Genomic DNA, 20,547 nt, shown 5'->3' with positions numbered 1-20,547 from the left:
GGTCACTGGAAGGGTGTTAGTAACATATTAGCTGTAGAATGTTTGAAACTAGTAATTTCTGAAGGAGGCTTTCATTAAAGTTTATTTCTTTTTCTGAAGACTCAAACCAAGTGAATTAAGTAGCCCCATATTATTTCTTTCTCAGTCATTACTCTAGAATCTTGTTCATGAATGAGTACAAAGCAATGATGTCAAGGAAAGCCCAGATTTCCTGCATTTTCCCCAATGTGTGTCACAGAATCATTTCATCCCTGTTTTTTCCCCCATGTTATGGTTAGTGAATGAAATGTAACAAAATTATGATGATGGAAATAATTTAAAAATACAATTAAACCCATGGATTTGAAGTTTTACATTATTTTCTTTCCCACAGTTTAACAAGTCTAATATATAGCTCTGAAATAAGCTGTTGAAAAGTGAGCACATGTCTAATCAAGATTAAAATGGACCCATTGCAGAGCAGGGTTTGAAATCATCACCATCATCTCAGGTGTGAATTAATATGAGTAAAATTTATGTAAAAATTATAGGCAGCAAAGTTTTTAAATGTAGATATTTAAGCTACAGAAGACTTCACTCCTTAGCAAAGTGAATTTAAGATAGAGCCTCTTGACACTATGAGATTAGATTTTTCATTTTTAGAAGCTCTGTTATGTTGTCTGTCAAATCCAGTCTCTGTGGGGTATTAAAATGACCAGGAATCTCTTTTCATTAGAAGACAAATCAATTCAGGTGTTTTAGAAAATGGGAAGAAATTATTCTAAAACCCCAAAGTCGGCCAGTTTAGACAATATTAAAGAAATTGGAAGTTGATGAAAATATTGTTACTGAACCAGGACAGTGCCTTAAAGATTTAAGATTTGTGTTATAGTATATTCACTTGAATATCTCACTCCTCTATAAAATGGGTGTTTCATGGAAGTCATCCTTAATAACCTATATACTAGAATAACCTCTGAGTATACCTGTAAAAATGCAGTAATCTCCATAATTTCAGTGCCTGGGGGAAGCAAAGCAAAGGCATAGCTGGTTAAATACCCCCTTTTATTCCTTGTTCCCTGCACTCCCTGTTGTGTGAGAAGGTGCCTCTGCAGAGGTTTGGAGGTCAGAATTGGAAAGTTGGGATGTGCTTCCCCTGACAGGGCCTGCAGATCTGTGACACACAGAGTTGCTTACTGGCAAGTTTGCAGAATGTTTAACCAAAAAGGTTATGTGTGCTAAAGCACAGTATTATTTTGGGTTTTATTTTGCCAATAATCACAGGTCTCATAGGACAGTGCAGTTTTGTTGCAAGGTCTGAACCTTAGAAACTCTCCTTAGTTTCTTAGCTATTCTATTCAGTTTTTCTGTCCTCATTTTTTTTGGTCTCCTTCCTTGAATATCTTTTCTGACCAACCCATCAACATGAAAGAAATATTTTTCACAGTTTTTGTCTAGCTGTCTACAAAGCATTACAGCATTTCCTCAGATGTCATCAAAACTATTCAGAGCCCGGCTCTGCTTCGTGGCTTAAAATATCTGATGTTCTCTAATAAGCTCATGAAATCTAATCCAGGGTATGAAATGTTCCAATATTCCTGTACTTTTCTTACCAACTTGCCATTTTTTCTGTGTGTGTGTTTTTTTCTTCTTTCACCCTTGCATATGACCTACTCATACTATTTCTAGTATGATGTTGTTTGGCATGTTTAAGATCCACATTTTGTAAACTGAAAGAATCATAGAATTATAGAATATCCTGAGGTGGAAGGGACCCATTGGGATCATTGAAGTCCAGCTCCTGGCTCTGCACAGGAAAGCCCCAGAAATCCCACCATGTGGCTCAGAGCATTGTTAAGAAGTTGATGTGTGTACTGAAATTAGTAAAGAAACAGGCTGTGTGGTGACTCAAATGTCCAAATACATGATTAAACATCTATTATCATTTTAGCTGTGTGCAGAAATAAGGTTCCAACTCTGGGCCTGGGAGCAAGCATGACACTCTTTAATGTTCCTTGAGGCAGGTTTCTACTTTGATGTGATGGAAATTACTCCTGAAGCAGTTGGGATTCACAGATTCAACAGAGACAACGAAAAGGTAATAATAATCTAGTTAATGTCTCATACTTTGAAGGAGTGCTGTCAAGGCTTCAAATCTTAGCCATTGTGTTTTTGGTGGTTTTTTTTTTTCTTTTTTTTTTTTTTCTTTTTTTTTTTTCTGTTCTGTCTGAAATATTTACTTTCCAGTTTCATTTATTGATGCAAATCCCTGGGATGATTTTCATGAGGAAGTATTTGGTCTGTAGCTTGAGAGCATCTATGGAGAAATGTTTGAACTAGAACTTATATGGTAGTTTTTTATGATATACTTTCTTTACTGGAAAATGTGGATTTACTGAAACCAACACTGTCTTTGAGACAGGATTAACTTTAAGCTTACTGAGAACTTTGTACACGTACATGACTTAGTCCTTGTTTTTTAAGTTTCAGACACATAGATTAGGGTATGTTGAAACTTTGGGCTGTAATATTTTGTTTATGTGTGTGCAAACTAAAGACCTCATTTTGTTCTGGATGTCTTGGAGTAACCTACAAGCCACACAGTGAGTGGTATGTAAGTAACCACAGGCTCAAGTCCAAGAGCAATGAAATAGAAATTAAGTTATGGGAAGTTCTTTGAATCTTTTTCCTTTTTTTTTTTTTTTTTTTGAGGAATGGATGTTGTTCAAATGCCTGGCTTTCTGGGTGGTACTGAAACTCAAGGGATGTCTTTGATCAATCATGACTCCCAGTCGATTAGACCTCACGTAGGTGAACAGAGATTGATGCTATCTGGTGTTTGCAGTGCAGCTCTACTCTCTTAAGTGTTGGCCGTTAAATGAATGCTTAATCACCTCGGGCTGTTACACAAATGGAGGCACTTACTGCAGTGCATGGAGAAACTCAACTTCATGTTGATTCCCTGTATTTGTTTGCAGTTCAATATTCTCCTGCTTCTGTTGCCTGCCTCGTTGATGAAAGGACAGAAAAATGTTATAGATAGAAAATAAATAAATTAATGAAAAGATTACCCGGTTTCACTTTGTGCAGACAGAAATAGATTTAAACTTCCGTGACATTGCTTAATTCATCTGAATTTTATCTAATTGGTTTAATTTTATATTTTTGAGGTATTGATTCTTAAGCAGTTCGTGGTGATGGGAAATGCATAGGGAAAAGTTTACAACTTGCCCTAAACTTCTTCCCCTTGTGCATCAACTTCAAGTTCGATGTATTTGCCAACAGCACTGAGGTTATGGGTTGTGTTCTCTGTCATGAGTCTTTAGGTCCATCTTGTGTGTATGAGTAAAGAACTGGGCCTAGATGAGAGCAGACTTCAGGGTGAAGACAAGGATAATCAACTATAAACCTGTCTTGTGTTTTTAACCACTCTGCAGCGTGGCATTGTACGCTGGGTAAGGTGTTAATTCATTCCCTCTTTCGTACAGGTCTCCAACTTTCCAAAGGAAGTAGAAATACGAGCACTGATTGAAGGGCAGTTCATGGCCAAGAGGATTCATGCTGAAAAGCTGGGATACAAAGTCTGTAAGTATGATGAGAAGCTGCAGGACCAATGGTACTAGAGACCAAAGGCAGTCTGCAGTGATTCTTGTTGTGCCTGATGGATACAGAGACTGGTATGAATTCTGAATTTGGTCTCTTGGAAAAATTATTGATGGCATGTTGGGGGCAAGTTTTTGCAGATGTTAACATTAGAAGGACCAATGATTTAACTTTAAGAAGACTTATTTTTCAAGTGTTCTTGCTGTTTCATTGTTTCTGAGCTGCACTGTCCATTTTTAAATAAGAGTTTGGGCTTTGGTAGCTTGTTAAGTGAAAAGAAGACCAGCCTTCTGCCTTGAGCACAAGACTGTAACTCAGAAAATCTGAAATCTATGTTCAGTTCCTGGATCTGCCATAAGCTGGTCACGTACCTCTTTACCTCTGTTTTCTGTTAATAAGGCAGAAGCCTTTTCCTGTCTTGTGATTTAGAAAGTGAGGGATCCTGCTTCCTAGAATTTATGATATGTTTTTAGCACATTGGAACAACAAAGTCAGCCAGTATTTTACCTAGAGAAGTGGGATCAGATCATTACTGGGTATACAATTCTACAAAAATAATACAGGCAAGTCTGTAGGATTTTTATTGGCATTTTCTGTCAGTGTATCAGCCAGTGGCATCTTAAAAACACTGAATTAACTCTTCTGGAGGGTTTTTAATAAATATTTTATTTTTTAAAATCATATTATTTTTATTTACATCCTGACCTCCTTCTTCACAAGTCATTGCTTGACTCCTGCCGCCAGGCTTTTATATATAATCATGAAGGACAGAATATTTTTATTGTTTATTTTTAAGAGAGAACTCCAGGAGCTGAAAGTTGAGAAAATGCAGAGATACTGGAACAAATCACAAGGCTTGACAACACCACCTCATAAATTTACGCTGTAAAGGTTTTTGTGTTATATATTTTCTTATATAGTTGAAACTGTATTTATTTGTGGAGGTTATTCATGGAGACAGGCAGAGTTTCAAATAGACTGTTTAAAATACCTGTTTATCCTTCATTCTTAGATTCTGCTGCACCAAAATCTTGGCTTAGCCTAGAAAGCTCATGGCTGAAGACACTTTTGCACTCTGTAAATGTCAGGGGTTAGACAAGCAGCAGAATGTGAGAAGGACTATTTGAAGTACCAGACAACCCTGACACAGGAACAAATGGGGACAAATTATCTGTAAATACATTTAGGCTGAGTAGGGCAGCCAAAAATCTAAATAGTTTTAGGGTGTGGCTTAATAAGCTTTAAGAATTCTTCTTTAGTATTTTTTTAAATGCTGTACCTGCCTGTAATGAAAAGGAGACAGGTGTGATTGGATTGTATTCCTGTAGATTCCTTGGAATATCACATACTTTTGTTTTGTTGCATCCCTAGGGCCTTTTAGCTATTTGGTAACTTAACAGATGAGTTGCTTTAAAAAAGAACTGCAGTACATAGTGTAGGCTGTGTGCATCTCCCACTTCTCCTTAGTGGTATTATTTAAATGTCATACTCTGTTGTTTGTGTAGTGATGGCAGGCTCACATCTGCATTTGTTGTGTGACAGCTCTGAAAACAGGGTGTGTTCTGAATGTGTTTCAGGGTACGGATGAGCATTGTGGGAGTTACTCCAGCATTGCCAGACTTTCTCTTGTTTAATAGCTGCTATTTTTCAGGCTGCCTTTTTTTTTTTCCTTCCTTTTAATGTGATTTAAAAGCTTATTTATTTTTTGGATGAAATATGCAGTCAGGACCCTTGTGTTTATTCAATTCCTTTTAGACCTTGCCTACATGGGGGATTTACTTTGATATTTCCAGGAATCAAGCTGATTTACATTCAGAAATATAATCACAGCAGGGTAAATCTTGGCTTTTTTTTTTTTTTTTTTTTTTTTTTTTTTTTTTTTTTTTTTTGCTGTTGTTTGCAGCAATGGGAGAATACAGTAAGAAGTGCTCACAAGATCTGGAAGGTTCTGTGATGACACCTATTAAATCAATGTGTAAAAGAAATGTATGTGACATGGTCAGTCACAACAAACGCCTTGCTGTGGTGCCCTGAGGTTTGTGTGGTGCTGTCACAGTGGTGCACGAGTCAGAAACCTGGCTAAGAATTTCCCTAGCTCTGGCACCAAGGTGCTGGAAAATGATTTTGGCAGCTATGAACTTGCCTCTCAGTTCTTGGGCCAAATGCAGTTTGGATGGCTGTAATCAGAAAAGCAACAGTGTACGTGAGAGAGAATTTTGTAAAAATAAACAAATAAAAATCTGCCATATAGAGTTTGTCATTATGCACTGTGAACATGACAAACATTAGATAATCCCTTAGAATTTGCTTCCAGTTAATGAATATATTATCTTGCTAGGAGCAGTGTTTTGTATCCTCAGTGTAGCTGGTGCTGCGGGAAGGAGTGCAATGATGCTGAAAGAGCTTTTTTATATGTGAGGTTTTGTTCCCAGTTGGATGTGTCCGGCACATTATAGATCTAATATAAATTACAAATAATAGTTTAAAATACCCCTTAAAACAACTCCTCAGGTGCTGTTTGTGCTGCCTGTGACATGAGCTCAGATTTCAGTGCGGGTTTGGTACCAGTAGAGGGCAGGGGATTCTGTCTCATGAATTTTGTCTCGGAGGCTGGGACGTGTCAGTCTTGTTCTGAAAATGGCAGAGTCACCAGATGATCCTTAGGAGAAAGGTTAAACCTTATATTAATTGTGATTTAAGGGCCTTCAAAGTGTGTGTCACTCTGTTCTAATTGCTCTAATCTTTCTCAATCAGGTTTCAGAGGAAATCATTCAGTAACACCCTGTATCCTGTTTTGCTTATGTGCTCAAGGGGTGGACTGAGTGTTGAATCTAGAAACAAACAAGTGAAGTTTGGTCTGTCCCTGTTGTTTACATCCTCCCATTGAGAGATTCATGAAGATAAGGTGAAGGTTTGCTGTTCTGCCTTTATTTTCCGGAATTTTGATTGTATCATAAACACCTTCTGTTTTGTCACTTCCTTTTAGTGCTTGCAGCCATCCCCCTTGGAAAGCCAAGCTCACAACTGTAGTTCAGAGGCTGGACTTACAGCCATTCTTGCTGCATGGTTTGGGGACTCTCTGAAGTCAAAACCATGGTAACTGTGTGGAGAAATGACAGTGTCTGCGGCTCAGTGACACAGGTGATCACAGCAGCTATAAAGCTGTCAGTGGTACAGACTGATCTGCCAGTATATACTTCAATAATCTTGATGATCACTTCAGAGTTGCTTCTATTCCTGACCAAGCAGTCCTAAAGTTCATCCTAAAATTGACACTGACCGGAGAATGTTGCCATGATCCTTGCTTGGACCTAGTGAAGCTCTCCTGGTGAAGACCCACAAAACTGATTAATTTTGGAAGCAAAATCCATCCTCCTCCTTTCTGATAGGTGAAGTAAATATTGCCATGATGTATGTTACATATACTGAAGGAAAACAGCACACAGGTAGGGGTTCTGTGTTGATCACACATGTAGTCAATAGATATTTAAATTACATTCTCCTCTACGGTGTAGAAACCTTCATGTCAATTGTAATCTGAGCCCTGAGTCAATACATACTGGATCAGGTGTGTGCTAGAGTTGTGTTAAGTAAGCTTTTGTGGGACTACAGCAGCAATTAATAAATCCTGCCTGTAGGAAGGCAGGTCATCTGGGGTGGGGTCTGTGTTGAAGCTGTTGACTTGGGACAGGGCTTTCTGTCTTCATGTTTTTGTGCCCATCAGTGAGTTCATAATACTCCAGGTGCCCAGTGTGCTGTTCTGTCACCTTCATACCTTTAAGAATCTGATACTGCTGCCTAACTGTCCTCAGCAGGGGCTGATGGATAGAAGGTGCCACATTTTACAAGTGCAGGCTTTGTCCGTAAAGCCCTGTGTCTGTGATTATCGTGTAATTTATAGTTTCTTACATACATAAATCCATCACTCACAAATAATGCTGGTGCCCTGAATTCTAGTGACTGTATTGGTGCTTAAGTGCAGGCTAGGGTGACACTGACATGCCTGGGGCTTGGCACTGCTGTAAGAATGAGCTGATTTTTTTCCATGGGGTGCATTCTTGAAAAAAAATAGCAGTCCTGGAGTGCTAAGAAGAAAAAAGGGAATCTCAGAGCATGCTAGGCTTGATTTCTCAGTGATTAGAGGGGGGACTTATATTTCTGAAAAACTCAACTTATAATTACATGAGGGCAAACTCCAAGGTGACAAATTTCCATTTTCTTCAGGTGGTGTTTTCTTCTGATGCTCTTCTCAGCAGGCTGGAGGTAGCAGTAACGTGTGGCATTTTCCCTGCAGGGAAGGCAGTCTGACAGAGCCAGGGATGCTCAGATAACAGAATCAAAGAATCATTAAGGTTGGAAAAGACCTCCAAGACCATCACATCCAACATTTGACCTAACACCACCATGCCCACTAAGACATGTTGTGAAGTGCCACGCCCACTCGTTTTTTGAACACTTCCAGGGATAGTGACTGCACCACTTCCCTGGGGAGCCTGTTCCTAACTATCAGTACAGCATGGAGGAGTTGTGTTTCATTGTTCCTGTTGTCACGTGGAGCCACAGAAACCCATAAGTGAGACCTGAGGCTGTTATTCCACAACAAAGTGTTGGGTTCGTTGGAGGATGAAGTGGCTCTCCTGCTTGGCAAGGCTGGGTGCCACTGCTCCTTGGGATGCTCCAGGGATGCCTTTGTGTCTGGCTATGAGACAGATTTTCCTGCTGGTGGTTGTCCTTGACTGTCTGGTATTTGTGATTGTGCTCTCCAAAACTCTTGCGAATTATTGGGAACGTGGGAATACTTGTTCTGTCAGCCTTTGCTTGCACTGCTAAGTGTGTGTTTACTCCAGTTGTAGCAGTGTTTTGGCTGAAATAAGGAACACTGGGAGTGAGGCCATTTTGTAGCTGCATACAGATTAAATTGATGTTTATGCCCTGCGGGATTTAAATTTCTTAGAGAAATCAATACTAAAATGTTGTGTTGGCTTCGTGCTTGTCTCTTGCTGTTTGCTGCTGAGAGTGCTGATGGTGTTTCAGCAGCATGAGGGTGCTGGCTCTGTTAGGGGCCTTTTGCTTCAGCAAGCTTGTGAAAACAGTTTAAAAATTATTAGAGGACAGTGACAGGTTAAAGCTTTCTTTTTGAAACAAGCTAGTGAATAGTGGTAACAGCCAGATTGGAACATGTAGAACAGAGATGGGGCACAGTGTACTGCTTGGCATGCAGTACAAACAGACCTCATAAATGCCTTTGCATTACATCTTAAACCTATATTTTTGAGGGAGGAGTGTTGGCTCAAGAAGTACTTTGAAATTCATCAGAGGCAGGATCTTCCTCCCAGATAAGCCATTCTGCTGCAGAGGATATTTGTATTTTCTGATGAAACTTCTGGCTGATAAGAGTGCCAGTGTGAGATGGGCAATAGCTTGCCAAGAACCTGACTCTATCCCCTTCTATTTTTCACAGAGCATCAGCCTTTTATCACGTAGCTGAGCCTTCAAGGCACAATCAAGCAAGGCTTGGTTTTAAGCCAGTGATCTGGAAAGGTTGGTTAGCTCATTACCAATTCCCTGACCAAGTATTTTACAAAAAATGGCTTTTTATTATTACTTGGCTCAGGAGAGTAAAGTATTAGTTTAACTAATTTTTTAAAGGTTTAGATAAAATGTCTCTGAAGGAAATGACCTCATGTGCTATAAGGAAGCTGCTTACGTGCTCTAGAATTTTTCATGCAGTGACTATTGTCTTGCTTTTATTTTGTTTTATTGTTGTCATACATATACAGGAAACACAATGAAGACAGAAAATCTGAAGAGTTAATAAAAAGATTGGAAAGGGTGCTATCTGTCTTTCTTTTCTGACACAATGATAAAATGTTGTCATTGTTTGAACAATTGCTTTTAATGTTTGGTCAGCAAAAGACCAAGTATGTAAATGGTTCAATTCCTGTGCCCTGATGTTAGGAGAGATTGTTTATGGCTCTGTCAGTGGGTGTACTGTTCAAGCAGTATTCAGAAAAATAGTCAAGCTGTCAGTTTGCTGAGTTTGTTAGAGCTTTGTGGATCTCTGGAAGCTGGGGACCTGGAGATCAGTTGGGTTATCTACTAAATCTCCTTTTATTGCTTGTTTTTTGAGACTGATCTACAGTTTTAAATCCAATTAGATTAGCAAGGGAATGACATGACTGCACTCTATAAGTACCTTCTTGGGGAAAGGAAACTTGATAGTATAGGACTCTTGAGCTTTACAGGCAGAAACATTATGGTTCAATAACTGGAAGCTGAAAGCAGGCAAACCTCAAATGACAAGCAAGGTGCAGATTTTTAACAGAAACTGAAATCAAACTGCAGCAATTGACAGTGGTGTAGTGAATTCTTTAGCACTGGCAGTTTAAAGAACAAGATTTTTTTTTTTTTTTCCCTTAAACCAGGTGCTCTGGTCTAAAGAGATCATTTATGTTATAGAAGAGTGAGTTTAAAAGATGAGAGTTGTCCATTCCATCTTGGACACATGAGAATCTGTAAGAAATGCCATTTCTAGGAAGTTCATCTGATTCACAGCTATATAACATTGCTGTGTATTAATCATTTATACCCAGAGCAGCTTCTGGTATCACTGTAAATGATGCCCTGTTTTCACAATCATTCTGCTTGTAAAATACTACATTTACCTTAGTTGACACTTACTGAAATGCTGCATATTTATTACTTTAAAATCTTTCTTCCTGTGTGCTCCTGTATTTTCATTTTTATTGCTCAAATGTGACAGTCCTGTTAGTGAACTCTAATCATCTCTCCCAAGACTCCTTAGTCCTTCCAGCCATTTTTCCTTTTTTTCTGGTTTAAGGTTATTCAGCTTCTTTTACATGTCTCAGGTTATGCATCACTCCTGAGCATTGAGTATCTCAATGCTTTCAGCTGCATCAACCCACACTTGGGGTTTTCAGTATTAACAGCAGTTCCTACTTGACAAGTCATTCTTTCCCTGCTTCCTCTATTTGCCTGCACATACAGTGATTTTTAGCTGTGATTGTTTGCTGCACGAAATTAGGCAAGGCAATTTGCCCTCACTTAAAAAGAGATTACTGCCTAAATTTTAAAACCAACTTTGAATATCTAAAGCTTTGTTTCCAACCAGATTTGATTTCCAGAGGTCAGCTACTCAGCCCTTACCCAAATTATCTCAAGAAAAAAATAGCCAACCACCTCCCACATTTCTTGTTTAAGTGAGACCCAAGTAAAGTTCACACAACTGTGGACAACAGTTATTTTGCTTTCTACTTGTATAACTTCAGTTCTCTTCAGACATGAGGAATTAATTTGGGCAACTTTTTTTTTTTTTCTTATTTCTGGCCTGTGGTTTTCAAGAACACACATGAACGGTATTCCTTAAACTATAATGTTATTTAACCTGTATGTCTAACTTAGGCACTAGCACAGGTGTGTGTGGGGCATGTAAAGTGACAGGTCTCAGCCCCAAGGCTTTCACAACATCACTTTAGTCCAAGTGTAAAAGGTGGCAAAGGATGGGAAGTTAATGAAAAACAACCTTCAAGTGCAGTGTGTACTTCTCCAGTTCTCTCTCTGAGGTAAGAACAGAAATGTGTTACCTTTTCCCTTGGAGGCTGGAATTCGGGATCAGTGACAGGACCAACCCAAAGAAGAAAGTCGGGTGTGTGGAAGAGCGAGTTTAGAGCATCCACAGAATTAAGTCCCTTGATGACATGGTGGGTGACATGAAATTCCTGATCCCGGCTTCTGGACAGTGATATAATTTTTCTCTTTGATGTTCAAAAGGCTGGACTTGACAGTGTCTTGCAGTGACCTCCGGCTCGTCAATGCTGTAACTTTCCTTGCTGGAAAATCCAAAGAATGGATAAAAGAACACAAAGAAAGTTTGCTTGAATCTGAAATTGTCTTTTTCTGACTGCAGTTAGAGTGATTGTACAGCGTCAGACAAAGTAAAACTAAACTCAGGAGTACCTGCTGAGCATTGTACATCAGTACTACTCAAGTAGAAAGTGAATTTAAAAACGGCCACTTCTCTACCACTTCTGTTGGTTTTAAAGTATTTGTGTTCCATTTGACAATATCTGAAGCTTAATAAGAAATGTCAAGAAATCTCTGAAAGCTGGAAATTTGAAATTAAAAATAGATGCATATACAATACAAGCAAAAGGTGGGTTTGTGATGGTTTTATTTTTCATAGTGTCTCAAAGTGAATTAGTTATTTGGAGGATACCTCTACTACAGATAACTGCACTTGCCAGTATTTATCTGAAATGTTCCTAAAGATTGCCTTAGCACTTAATGTTTCACCTCTGGTTGTGCCTATCTTGGTGGATTCTTCTGAAATGCATATTTATTAGACATTTTCAGAAGTTATGGTGGATGAAAGTTCAATTAGCTCCTGGTTGTAGAAATCAGCTGCATCTTTTTCAAATACCAATCTCTTTGATTTCCACTTTTGCAGTAACAATAACAAGTGAACTGGCTTGTAAACATGTTCAATTTCTAAAGTTGGTAGCCAAATTTCAGCATGCTTGTCTATCTTGTAAATGTACTCCATCGCTTAGCAGCTTCCTTCAGGGTGTTCTTATGTCTTGTTTTCAACAGCTTAATATCACTTCTGTTGCATTTCAAATATGGGCTTTGTTGGCAGAGGGCTTTGTATCCTGGAGGTATCTATGTGCTGAAGGAAGGCTCCTGGGAACTCCATTCCAGGGCATCCCTGGCTGCCTTCTCTGTGTTTCCAGGAGTGGTCATTCAGTTCCTTCCCTCTCCATTGCCAATATCTGTAGATGGCAATGCAGAGCAGAATAGATGTCAGAATTTATCTGCACGTAGCCATTTCCTTGGTGGCCAGCTTAAAACATACAGAAATGTCATATATTTTATCCTGTACCTATATTTTATCTATCACAGGCAGCAGCCCTGTGAGTAGCGTTGGAATGGAGGTGGTCACTGGTCACAGAGCTGGAGGGATTTTGAAGGATATTTTCAAAAGTATCCATTCTCTTCACTTAAGATGCTCTTGATCTTTTTTTTTTTCTGTGTTTATTCTGGTCAAAAGCGAACTTTTTGTTATTTTGAAGTAGTTCTAATTATAATGGTAATACAAATGTACAAGTGAAGAGCTGCTTGACTAATCTCTTCAAATTAAGTGCACTTCTATTTAAATGACTTAAGGTTACCTGCAAATGAACTGTTTTGCTGCAAAGAAAGTGATACAAAGCTCATATTGGGTACTTAATGTTGTGAATGCAAAGGTCTGGCACCCACTGAAATGGATGTGAACATCTGAAACCATTGTTTTTGAGTATGACACATTAGAATAAGAAGTTGCTGGCATATCTATTTGAAAATGCAGAATTGTGTTTATAAGTTAATTGCAAGTAGTTCTTTAATAATCATGTGTATCTGATGCTTAGGAGCAATGCCACAAAAGTATGGAAAAAGTGATCTAATGGATGGTGTGTACCTAAGAGCTCCACATAAAAAGCTCAAAGAACAATTAACTAAGTTGAATGCAGTGTTTTAAAAACAGCTTCATCCATTTTCCTGCCATTTTTTGTGCTTTTCCTCTAAATAACTCTAATGTATATTAATTAATTGCTTGAAATAATACCAATAAATCTAACAAGGTTTGTCTAAAGCTTCACTGCACAGAGGAAACTTCATGTTTGTTTCAGTGGTGAGAGAAAAAAATCATTTACGGAAAATATTAAGAAAGCTAATATTAATTTAGATGGATCTTAATGAAATCTTTAATGGCTTTTTAAAATTATTTTCCTTAGATTGTAATTTGAATTAAATCATTACTATTGTTAAATTAGTTAAACACTAAATTAAGAAATGCAAATGAAGTGAGCCCAAAATCCAATGTGGTTATTGTTTTTATTGATATACGTAGGCTAGTGGTGCAGAGCAAATTTCAATTATATCTGATCTGTTATTTGCAGTACAAGTTCCTGACTCTTTATTAAGTGTAATACATTACATTAAATGCTTTGTTCGATAAAAGCTTGGAAAATACCAGTATTACAATAAACCTCTTGCTGCTCTTGCCTCTTGTTTGGGCTGTGTTAACACTGTGTATAATGCAGGCTTCAAGGCTTTCTGGTTTAAAGTTTGAAAATCCTGCCCAGCTGTGATCATCAGAGGAAGATAAATGTAGGTAGCACAGTCACAGGAGGCCCAGGAGCGAGGGAGAGTTGCTGAAGGCAACTCCATTACATACATGAGTTCACCTGAATAAATGTTCAGTGGCTTCTGTTTTGCTAACTTTAAATACTGGTAGCTAGCGAGGAAAATGCTCATTTCACATGATATATCTCTCTCTATGATTAAAACATCCAAAATAAATGAAGCATGCCTCCACATATCAGAGCTAGATTGATCCAAGTTGTTCTTTGTCCTTTGGTTTATATCTTTTTATAATTTTTGTATTTATAAATCACTGACTGGAATCAGTAGAAATCCAAGGAGGAAAGAGGAAAAAGTGTGTGTGCCATTTTGGGCTTGCCTGCTTTGTGCACAGCCAAGCTACTTGCCTGTGTAAAAGCTGATTTTTCATTCTTAAGCTGTGTTTTCCTCGGAAGCTGTTCGGGAAGGTGAAATGGAGCATACCAGCTGCCAAACCTCCCCCTGGCTACCCTGTGACAGTCCGATATTGAGAGAGGACACCATAACCAGGGGTAGGTCTGGCTGCATGACTGGGCACGTGGTGGGACCAATGTTCCTGAGCTGTGCCAGGCTTGTGCCTGTGCCTCTGCATCCATCCTGGTGCTGCATGGCTCTGGATCAGGTGATGAGGCTTCTCAGGTGTTCTCCAGAGCTCCTGTTTAGCAGCTCCTGAGCTGCTACAGGAATCATTATTATACACTCTGGAAGAACTTGCTTGTCCTGTTGAGCCCCCCTGCAGAAGTGTTCTTAGCTTGTCAGTATAGTGATAAAAAGTACTTTCAGCTCAGTGTGCTCATCAATTCAGTTTGTTCTGGTGGTGTCAAGGCATGTGTCCAGCCCCAGTGGAGGAGCTGCCTCTGCTCTGGCTGCTCTACATTTACAGCAGGGTGTAGAGACAAAAAACATGAGACCTCCATCACTGTTATTCAGCCTTCTGGAAAGCACTATTGCACTTGGGAATCCATGCAAGTGGGATGTTGCCAGAGCAGTGGTGACAGCTGATGTTTGCAGCAGTTGCTCTGGTTTCACTATACATAGATCCCTTTTTTCTCCCAGTGTATGAGATAAGCAGTGCAAGTAGCTTCATAATCATGCATGTGAGTACAACTGATTCAGCTTCAGTCCATGGTTAACCTTTTCCTGGCAGAATAACTATTGGAATTGATGTGATGGAGGCTTGGGAGGTGGTTGCTGCTCTATTTTAGCCTAATGGGGTGAGCATAGCTACTGTATACAAAGTGCTACTTGGCTTTGGGAGATGGGGTTCCAATGCTGGAATTAAGTTGTTTGCAATGTCCATGTCTACACTGGGAGCATGTGGCAGAGTAGGGCAAGACATTGAGCACTGAGCATGTTTTGTGAGCCTTCTTCCCAGTTACCAGAGAAATTTTTGCCCATTGTACTCCAAATATTGAAACCCAATCCTTTTCTCATACTGTCTCTGTCTTCCTCCTCTTGTTTCAGTTTCTTGGAATTCTGAATCATCCTGCATCCAGAGCCATTCTAAATGGTTCTGTGAAGGCACTGAAAGGCACCATAATGTTTTATTACTGGAAAGAATTAAAAATCCCCTGTTTTCTGCATCATGATGAGGACCCTAAGGATATTTGCCATGTTGCTTTGTTTCATGCATTTGAATGCTCAATAACTGCTACCATATAATTAGCAAAATGCTTCCCTTTCTTGATTTCCTCCAATGCTCTTCATTGCACAAATCCTTGGAGTGTGGCTGCAGACTGACTCCTTGAAATGCTTTTGTCTGCCAGTGTAGTCTATTCATCCCAGTCCATTCCCATGGTCATCCCTGATCTGTGCTAGGAATAGAAATGACACCATTCTGGCTGAAAAACCTCCTGGAAGATATGCTGGCTTTGTTGATGAGGGTGGTGGCAACTAGTGAGTGTCTCCTCACAGTGGTGGTGTGTAGAGAGGAGTTTCTGGGTTGGAGACAGAGATCTTTACCTTGCAGGAAATGTCTTGTGGTTTTGAGGCTGACATTGCTTGGCCTTCTCCTCTTGAAGATTTTTGAAAATGCTCTTACATAGATGTTTTCAGGTACTTCTTTCAGCATTAGGGGCCTTTTTGCCACACTGCTGTCAGATAATAACTAGACTTCCAGAATGATTCTCTGGCCTTCTAGGACCATATTGCAATGGCATCATTTCGTACTTGAGCTGAATTGAATGGTGTGGCACCAGCAACTTGCAAAGAATGAGGATCTCTGCATCCAGGCAGAGCAAACAGCAGTTGTTTTAAATGAATACTGTTAAATGGGAATCAGTTATGGAGAAGCCCTGGAAGCACTGGCATAAAGGAAGCGTGGTTGGTGTTGACCTTTAAGGTTTGACCATGCTTCACAACAGGAGCTTGTGCTGCTTCCTCCTGCAAAACAGCATCAATGAAAGCACTGGGTTATGAATAGTGCATCTGCTGTGAGTAGTGAGGATAAATACTGCTGGATTAGAATATAAATCTTAATCAGGATTAAGCCCCAGCAAATATGTATCTATGAAGCAGAACGTGCTGTATGAATAGGGAACAAGCTAGATAAACAGATTCTGTAAGTTCAGAGACAGCTCTGCTTCACTCTGTAAGTGGTCGTGGCCTTTTTCACTCAAGGAGCATTCTTATTGCACTGAATACGAGGCTTTTCTTTGACATCAAATTTGTTTGCAGAATCACTGAACTGTTTGGGTTGGAAGGGACCCCTGGTGATCATCCAGCCCAATCCCCCTGCCAGGGTAGGGTCACCTGGAGCAGGTGACACAGGAATGTGTCCAGGTGGGTTTGGAATGTCTCCAGGGAAAGAGACTCCATGACCTCCCTGGGCATCTTGTTCCAGTTCTCTGCTCTGTTTGTTGGCCCACAGCTGAGAAAAACTTGCTGCAGCATTTGTGCAGGATTCACTCACCCCATCTGAAATTCTATCAGGGCTGAAATGAAATGTGAGCAAGAGGAAGAACCATGTAGCAGTACAGGTTCATTTGTTTTCACATGAATACATTAGAGCAAAATCTCACTTTCATGAATCAGCATTTCCTTTGTCAATAACTTTCAATATTAAACAGTAAGGTGACACCAGATTACATTGGAGGAAAAGTAAATTAAACTGCAACAAAAGATTCCAGAGGGTAAATTGACACTTCAGGTCTTGATTTAGGTTCAGCTAGAGAACAGAATGGGAATAACTGTTTCCTCCCCACCATGTTTCAAATTGTTTTGTAACTGAGAGATAAAAAGGACATTTCCAGATTATTAGTGGATATCAGCTCATCCAAATCCCACACTGTATTGAGAAATGATTCTCTTATTCCCTTCCATGTTCTCTGAAAATTCTAACACTCACTCAGTTTGACAAGATGTGGAGCACATAGTAGTGCACATCCCTTGTTGCCTAGAAAGAAAATAGCTGATGTTTTAACATCCTCATGTGCTGAAATGTCATATTCTTCTGCTGAAGTGCACTGTTCCCTCCTCTTCCTTCTTGCCAAATCCATTTTGTGTTTCCACACATTAACCTCTTCCTGACCTAATGCTGCTCATGCATGAAATGCCCAAGTGCTTCTAGGTTGCAAGCACAGCAGTTGTCTGATGTGTTAGTCTTGACAGTGATGCAAAGGAAATGCCCAGGTGTATGAATGTTATTAATAATTTTAGTAAATAGTCCCTGGAAGTTATTTAGGAATGTGTATTTTGGTGAAAAGGCAGTCTTTAAATCTTCTGAAACTTTTTTTAAAATTACACAGGTATCCTGCTATTCTGATCTTAGTGGCAGGAATTATTTTACCTTGAGACACACTTGGTTGATATCCATGAGTATGCATGAGTTTACATAAATACAAATACATAAATGCATGCACTTCTTGACTTGTCAGTGTAGTGGCAGCTCCTCCCTCACACTTAATTGTGTGAGTCTCCTGTATTCTTTCCCTTGCCATTACAAGTTCAGACAGCCAGTCCTGAGATGTTTTCAAAGTTCACAGAAAATTTAGAAGGCAGACAAAACCAAGAGGGAACACACTTTCTGCAGGATCATTGGTGGAAATTCAGCTGCTTCTTTAGTTGCAGAGTAGGTTCTGTAGAGCCAACAGCAGTGAAAGCTCCCCTACCCTTCAATCACAGCTGTGACTTAAGAAAGCACCTTTAGAAGAAAATGTACATATTTTTATAAAAATGGACTTTACCTTTAGTCTGGCCAATTTTTTTTTTGTTTTTATTGTGGGCCTATATTTAAATACAGACGTTGTCATCTCATTGACTTGTTGATAGTAATGATGCTGCTTGTGTTTAAGCATGTTCTGAAGCAGTTTCCCAAGTTCCAGACTTGAATTTTTCACCTCCTCCTGAAAGCCAGCGAGAAAACTGAGTTGTGTCATTTGTTACCCAGTGTGTACTTAGCAATTCCTGGCAGAAATCCCTCAACCAGGGCCATGAGTCTCTCAGAACAGAGAAGTATCAGCAGTGAGACCCCGAGTGTGTCAGTCACAGTGAGTATAAACATTGAGAGGTCTTGTGATATAATGAGAAAAGGCCAAAGAGGTGAGCTGTGCAACACACTTCTCCACCCAGCGTACACCTAATCCTGTCTTACACATTCAGCTCTATCTCCAGGCTTATCCTCTACTATGGTGATGAGGAGCTCATGCTTGTGACTTGAATAAATCATGTAAGTTGCATGTTAAACAGAAGAATGGTCTGTTGAGAGCCTCATCAAATTCAACAAGGAAAAATGTCAAGTCTTGCACCTGGGGCACATAGACTCCCTGCATTGGTAAGAATCTGGGGGAAAGCTCAGCTGAAGACGATGTGGGAGGTCTAGCTAAAATGAGCCAGCAGTGTGTCCTTGAAGCAAGGAAGGCTGACAATGTGCTGGCTGTACCAACAGAAGCACAGCCAGGCAGTTGAGGGAGAAGAATTATTGTCCTTTATTCAGCAGCCCAGCAGTTGACATCTGGAGTGCTGTGCCTGGTTTGGGGCCCCTTAATGTAAGAAATTTATTGACAAACTGGACCAAGTGCAGTGGGGAGCCACCAAAATGCCTTGGGGCTGGAGGACCTGCCCTGGGCAGAGAGTCTGGAGGAGCTGGACTTGCTCAGCCTGAAGAACAGGAGGCTTCAGAGGGGCCTAATGGCAGCTTGTTGAGGTGCTCTTGTCTGAGGTACACAGCAGAAGAAGGTGAGGCAATGTTCATAAATTGATAGAGGAGAGTTTCTAATGGGTTATATAAAAAAAAAAGATCACAGGGAGGAGTATAAATATAAAATATTTTATTAGTGAGCTCTTGCTAATAACTGAAGGTCTTGAAACCTTGTCTGGGAAATGTAACACGACAAGGCTAATTTTATGTTGTCCTCCTTCTGAATAAAGTTGGTATATTGACCTAGTTCTGTCACTTTGCAGCCACAAGCCAGTTGGATCCCTCAGCTGCCACCCCATCTCATTTTGCCTCCTTTGGACAGATAGAGCTAATTACAGTAGGTACTCCATCCAAATTTTTATGGATTAATTTACAGCATGATGAACAGAGTCAGTGATGGAGATGCAACCAAGGAAGTGAGGGGTGCTCTGACCTTGCTATTCAAACGGATGTGGAGACATACTGCTCTTTTCCCAGATGGCTCTTGAGTTTTACAGAAAGTCAGTGACAAGTTTAATTACTTCTGACAAATAGAGAATGCTTTCTCTTCTATCTGCATTGTGTTTTACCCTTCAGGACAGTGGAAGAAGGCAAAGCAGCATCTTGACCAGCCACTCTTTGGGTGGGATATTATAGACTGAAGTTTCGGGGTTGAAGTCCAGGGTTTTGGCTCCCATTGGCTCCTGGTGCTGTCAGGTTTAGATGTGTCTGATGCAAGAAGGTGCTTAGGTACCTCTCAAGTCAATGAAACTTCAGTGCCTGCCTAAATAATGTTCTGCAAAGAGATGTTTTCTCGGCAATCAAGATGTAGTTTACATGCTGTATGGCATTTGATAACTCCTGCTAAGCAGAGAAGATTGATGTGACGTTGCATTAACACATGGGTAAAAAGGTCAAGATTGTTACAATTTCCAGAATTATGATAGATATAATTAAGGTTGAAAGACTTTTGTCTTTTTTTAACTTTTGAAACAAACACACTGAGGGGGAAAATGGCTGCACTTGGACATTTGGGGCTGGTAGAATCAAATATTTCTTTGCAAGATTTGAAGGTGCCTTATTTGTTGGCTTGACAGTGAATTTTTTAAACACCCAATGTGAAATACTTTCATGTATTTAGTGAATAGTGAAAGGGAAATTGTTCAAGGTGTGTCTTCCCAGCTGAAAAGTCTTTTGGATCACCTCTGGTTTTACCTGATTTGCAGGCCTTTGTTCAAAAGAGAATTAAGGGGAGGCTCTTTCAAGAGTGCTCAAAGCTGAAATAGTTTTGGTGCTGTTTGTGAAGGTAAGAATGGTAATCCTGAGTCAGGCTGAAGGCCCAGCTAGTCCAAACTCTTCCTCTGACAGTGGCCAGTCTCTAATATACAAGCAAGGCTTGAACATCCTCCCAGTCTGCAGCTTAGCAACTCCCCGAGCCTAAGGGTTTTTTTATGTAACATTTGTTGACAGATATTTTGCCATGATTTCTTTAATCACTTTTTAAAAGCATGTAGTTTTTTGGCACCCATGGTATCCTGCAGCACTGAGAGCTTCACCTGAGCTGTGCATCTCATTGTGTGAGATGTCCCTATTTTTTGTTTGTGTTGAGCATGTCACCTGATAACTTCATTTGCACTTTGGTAGGATTTGTACTATGAGAAATAGAGAAT

At 39.8% G+C, this 20,547-nt stretch overlaps 1 protein-coding gene across 3 annotated transcripts in view; it reads left to right on the top strand.

Annotated features, from left to right (window-relative positions):
• XYLB (xylulokinase) overlaps positions 1-20,547 on the top strand; it is an 82,540-nt gene that overhangs the window by 23,368 nt on the left and 38,625 nt on the right. For all 3 annotated transcript variants that reach the window (XM_032098565.1, XM_032098575.1, XM_032098584.1), the window contains exons 14-15: positions 2,004-2,077; positions 3,468-3,564. In XM_032098565.1, the coding sequence (XP_031954456.1) occupies positions 2,004-2,077; positions 3,468-3,564 (171 nt within the window). The remainder of the gene's footprint in view (positions 1-2,003; positions 2,078-3,467; positions 3,565-20,547) is intronic.

Source organism: Corvus moneduloides, chromosome 1 (genome assembly GCF_009650955.1).
Source record: "Corvus moneduloides isolate bCorMon1 chromosome 1, bCorMon1.pri, whole genome shotgun sequence".
Lineage (NCBI taxonomy): Eukaryota > Metazoa > Chordata > Aves > Passeriformes > Corvidae > Corvus > Corvus moneduloides.
The sequence above is the reverse complement of the archived record's forward strand: the minus strand, read 5'-3'. Positions and strand labels throughout refer to the sequence as shown.